At 49.0% G+C, this 4,949-nt stretch overlaps 1 protein-coding gene across 1 annotated transcript; it reads right to left on the bottom strand.

The window, feature by feature from the left end:
- Positions 1 to 503: 503 nt before the first annotated feature.
- LOC123446633 lies at positions 504 to 4,070 on the bottom strand. Its single transcript, XM_045123207.1, has 3 exons — positions 3,544 to 4,070; positions 3,205 to 3,360; positions 504 to 539 (listed from the first exon to the last, which is right to left on the bottom strand). Exons 1-3 carry the CDS (start codon positions 3,765 to 3,767, stop codon positions 524 to 526), a joined length of 396 nt encoding a protein of 131 aa, XP_044979142.1. The 5' UTR covers positions 3,768 to 4,070; the 3' UTR covers positions 504 to 523.
- Between the last annotated feature and the right edge of the window lie 879 nt (positions 4,071 to 4,949).

Raw genomic sequence — 4,949 nt, 5'->3', positions numbered from 1 at the left:
ACATAAAGCATTGTTACCATGATCCTCATGCAAAAAGGTAGTTTTACTCTCCACATAAGCATAATCTTTGGGGAGCCCATGGTTAGGACATTTTAGCATTAAAGTTTTCAGTCCCCCCCAAGCTTGAGATATGCTCTCTCCGTCATGAGGATAGACATTATTGTCACGCCCAAGATGCGACCCTATCCTCAATTTGGCACGAAGGCCTCGTCAGGGATAGAAGCGCATCTCGTCGTGTCGCAAGAATGGATATCGTTACAAGTACATGTACTGAAAAGAAGAGATATATATTCAGAGTTGGCTTACACTCGCCACAAGCTACATCAGAGTCACATCAGTACATTACATAATCATCAAGAGTAAGAGCAGGGTCCGACTACGGACGAAAACAAACGACAAAAGAAGAACGACGTCCATCCTTGCTATCCCAGGCTGCCGGCCTGGAACCCATCCTAGATCGATGAAGAAGAAGAAGAACAAGCAACTCCAAATGAACAATCAACGCGCTCGCATCAAGTAATCTTTACCTGTACCTGCAACTGGTGTTGTAGTAATCTGTGAGCCACAGGGGACTCAGCAATCTCATTTTCAAAGGTATCAAGACTAGCAAAGCTTAATGGGTGAGGTATGGTTAAGTGGTGAGGTTGCAGCAGCGGCTAAGCATATATTTGGTGGCTAAACTTACGAGTACAAGAAATGAGAGGGGGAAGATCTACGCATAACGGACGTGTCTACCGATGATCAAATGAATGATCCTGAACACCTACCTACTTCAGACATAACCCCACCGTGTCCTCGATCGGAGAAAGAACTCACGAAAGAGACAGTCACGGTTACGCACACAGTTGGCAAGTTTTAGTTAAGTTAACTTCAAGTTATCTAGAACCAGTGTTAAACAAAGCTTCCACGATGCCACATAACCGCGGGCACGGCTTTCTGAAAGATTTAACCCTGCAGGGGTGCTCCAACTAGTCCATCACAAATTACCACAAGCCGCATAGAAATCCTCGATCACGAAGCTCGCGATCTCGTTGGATTCCCTAGTGGAAAACCTCAACTCTGAGATTACCCAAAGCATCACCGGAATCCCGATGCACAAGATATTTCGTCAAAGGTAAAACTAATCCAGCAAGGCCGCCCGACGTGTCGACGATCCCGATAGGAGTCGCGTACCTCGTTCTCAGGACACGGCGGATGAGCTAGACGTCGGGATCGCTAAACCTCCGGGTGACCAGAGGAGCGCCGGACATCGCTCAGGTGGGGCCAACACTCATGAGGAGCACTGGCCCGGGGGTTGATTAAATTTCCTCGGGTTAATTACTCCCTATGCAGTTCATTAGTTATTAGGCAAATGTAGTACCAAAGTTGAGCCCTGCCAGACCAGCTTTAATCTAAAACGAATTATCAAGGGGGTCCCCATAACAACCCCGATCGTGTTAGGAGCGCTCATTTATGGAACATAACACCGGTAGCCGGAAACTAAGGGGGGCAAAGGTGGAACAAAACACCAGGCTAGAAAGGCCGAGCCTTCCACCTTTTACCAAGTATATAGGTGCATTAAATTAAATAGCATTTAATAGGGTGATATGACAAGGAACCCATGTTATCACATGGAAGCATCTGCACCTGCAACTAGCAACGCTAACAACATGGGTAAGCAAGCGGTAACATAGCGAATCAGTGGTTTGCTAGGTCGACAGGTTGAAGGTATTCATGGCATTGTTGAGAGGCTGATATTTAACACGTGGTAGGCAACGAGACATAATCGATAGCATCGAAATAACTAGCATGGCAATGATAGTAATGGTATCTGGGGAAATGATCATCTTGCCTGAGATCCCGCTTGGAAGAAGAACAACTCGGAGAAGTCGGCAAACCAACGTAGTCGAACGGGTCCTCACATTCCGACACGCTTGCGGAACTCTATCGAGACGGGCAAACCGGAAACAAACATCAACACAAGTATTCACCACCACAAAGCAAGACATGATGCAAACCCTAATATGATGCATGAACAGGTTAAAATGCAAGGGATGGCAATCACAACAATCAAACACTACACATTAAGTGAAGGTCGATATGCAACGAGTTGCATATCGACGAAACTCCACGTTTAATTATTTAGTTCACTCCCGTTCAGGTACACGACTATATTAAATGTTGTTAAACATGGCACGAGGGTGAAGCACAAATTAATCTACCTAGCTAGGCATTTTAAATGAGTCCGGAAACGAAATATAGCATCTCCGAAATGACACCACGTGTTAAATCTTAATTCTGTCCAGATTTGTTCTCATCACATTTTAGGTTTGTTAAACGGCAAAACAAAGTGGTTCACGTGAAACTACACATCGTTCTAGACTATTTACATATATGGCTCATCTCGAACGGAGCTACGGTCAAATAGTTACGACCTAAACCGTTTTCAACACGTCGACACGCAACCGATGCAAACAACACACTAAACAGTTCTAATTATGCATGAGAGTTGGAAATTATTAACCTATGCGAAATTCTAGTCAAGCTACAAATCTAACTCGTCAAAATCCGACACACGGAATAGAATCTACGGGCGTTTGAAAATATACTTATAACCTGGTATAGCAAAAATCCTAGCGTATAAAAAAATGACAAGGGAAAAATAATATGGGAAAGAACTGGGATTTGAACCCCAGATCTCCACAATGCCAATGCGCTGGGTTAACCAGCAAGGCTCGAAGTGCCCTTGTGCTCTGTGCATTCGGTTATTGAAGATAACAATCAGGCTGATAAAAGACAAGCAAAAACGAGAGAAAAAGTATATTGGACCTGATGGGATTTGAACCCTGGTCTACTGGGTGGAGATGCGAAGTCGTGACCAGCTGGGCTAAGATATGCTAGTGTTAAAAAGCTGGCTCCCTTCGCTAGATGAGCACACGCACATGCTGAATCTGAACCTAAATGACACAGCTGAACTGAACCTGACGAAAACAAAACAACCGGCTAGTTGTGCTCGCGGTGAAGTACATATTTAAAATGGAGAAATCACAGCAACAAAATGGGGACGCGTGGGATTCGAACCCCAGTCCACTGCTATGAAATTGGCTGCGCTAACCACCCGGCTACTGACTTGCTCACGGAGAGCTTCAGAGTCTACAACAATTAACCTGCTATAACCGAACAGATCTGGAAAAAAAGGGCAGAGTTCAGGCTGAAGCTGCTCACATCGGGGAAACCGCTACCGGCGGCCACAGCGAGAGGAAGCAGAGGAGGGACAGGGCGAGCTCGAGGGGGCAAGGTCCTAGGCGAGGGAGTCCCGTTCCCGGTGCTGGGGCGCTCAATGAAGCTCCGGTGGCCACAGCTTCCGCTCCAGCACATGGGCTGCAGTCAAACAGGAAACAAACAAGAAGAGTTTCAGAGCATAGGAAAGAAAAGGAGGAAGGAGGAGACCAGCGAGCGCTGGAACCGGGTGTGGCCGAGCGAGCGCTCAGGCGCGGCCACCGTCCCGTGCAGGTGAGAGGCCTCGAGGCCCACGCACTCAACGCATGGAGAGGGAGGCACGACCTCGTCAGCTTGGCGTTGCAGGCGGGCAACAGGGAGGCGCAGGAGCTCGGTGAAGCGAAGAACCTCGCAATGTGGAGCCATTTTGCGACGGGGAAGGATCCAACTCCACCAGATCCGGTGGCTGGCCCCATTCCCAACGGCTGCAGCGACTGGCGCCGAGAGGCCGACCCGCAGTAGCCTCGGACACGGTACCTGGGGAAGGGAAAGAGGACAGAGCTCAGCATGGGGGAGAGAACCAGTGAGAGGAAAGGAAGCAGGGAGGAGGAGAGGCAGCCTGGTCCCGACGAGGCGGTGCTCTCCAGGGCTTCGGCGAAGGGAGGGCTCGGTGCGGCGCGGCTGGGGCAGCTCGGTGCCGGCAGGTGCAGAACGCGGCACGGCGGCTGGTGAGGTCACCGCCTGGGGATCGAGGGAAGAACTGGGACCGCGCTGCGTGCTGATTGGATCGGGCTGGACTCCGAGGTGGGTGGCGGCGCACAGATGGAACAGGGGAGGATCCCTAGAAACTAGGTTTTGGTCTGATTGGGCTAAGTGGCTCTAAATATCTAGCAAATGGGTCTAGGTCCACGGCTATCTGGACCCTCCATCTTAAATTGGGCGGTCGGAAATGGCTAGCTTAGGGAGTCCAGTGGACAAACCGATGACGGTTTACAGTAGAACGGGGTTGATCTGGATCCAACGGTTCCGACCGTGTGTTTCGGGTACCGGGAGGTTTTTGGACTAGGTTGCGTGTGGGGTCAGTGCACTGTGCAGAGGGGCTAGGCGGAGACGAGAGGGAAAACGGGCAGCCCGGCAATGAGATTTAAAATACCGGAAAACGTCCGACGATAGACCGAATACGGTGCCGCTACGGTCGACCGTTCGGGTACCAGACGAACTCCGATCGCGACGAAATTCGACAGACGGCCTAGCTATAACTAAACACGACCACATGCCAAGTTTCACCTCGATCAGAGAAAGTTTTCAACACACTTTTAAAACAGGGTTTTGACGAAGCCGCGGGCGCGTGCGAGTACGGTCGGGCTCAGAACGGACAACGACGAGAACCGGCAGCTAACAACGGATGCAACGTTTGAAAACTGGCGGCAACGGAGATGCCGATGCAATGCAGATGATGCGAATGATGCAATGATGATGCGACAAAATAAAACAGACACACGACGAAAACGGAAAGGAAAGGGAATCTTCTGGAACGTCGGCATCGGGCTGTCACAATTATAAACATAATTCCTATTCTCATGGACTTCATGAAGAGGATAAAACTTGGAGTAAAAGAGAGACTGAATCTTTTCCCAATCCCGTAGGTGAGAATCATCTAGTATCCTATACCATTCCAATGTTTTTCCTTTCAGTGACAAGGCAAATAATTTCCTCATGACTCCATCTCTTATCAAACTTGAAATCTAACA

Source organism: Hordeum vulgare, chromosome 4H (genome assembly GCF_904849725.1).
Source record: "Hordeum vulgare subsp. vulgare chromosome 4H, MorexV3_pseudomolecules_assembly, whole genome shotgun sequence".
NCBI lineage: Eukaryota > Viridiplantae > Streptophyta > Magnoliopsida > Poales > Poaceae > Hordeum > Hordeum vulgare.
The sequence above is the reverse complement of the archived record's forward strand: the minus strand, read 5'-3'. Positions and strand labels throughout refer to the sequence as shown.

What these genes read in the sequence shown, in the direction of transcription:
- LOC123446633 (XM_045123207.1), bottom strand. Translation starts at nt 3,767, where the DNA reads ATGCTGAGCTCTGTCCTCTTTCCCTTCCCCAGGTACCGTGTCCGAGGC. An exon ending in TGCAACGCCAAGCTGACGAG is followed by an intron (nt 3,361 to 3,543) that starts GTCGTGCCTCCC and finishes GTTTGACTGCAG; the next exon opens with CCCATGTGCTGGAGCGGAAG.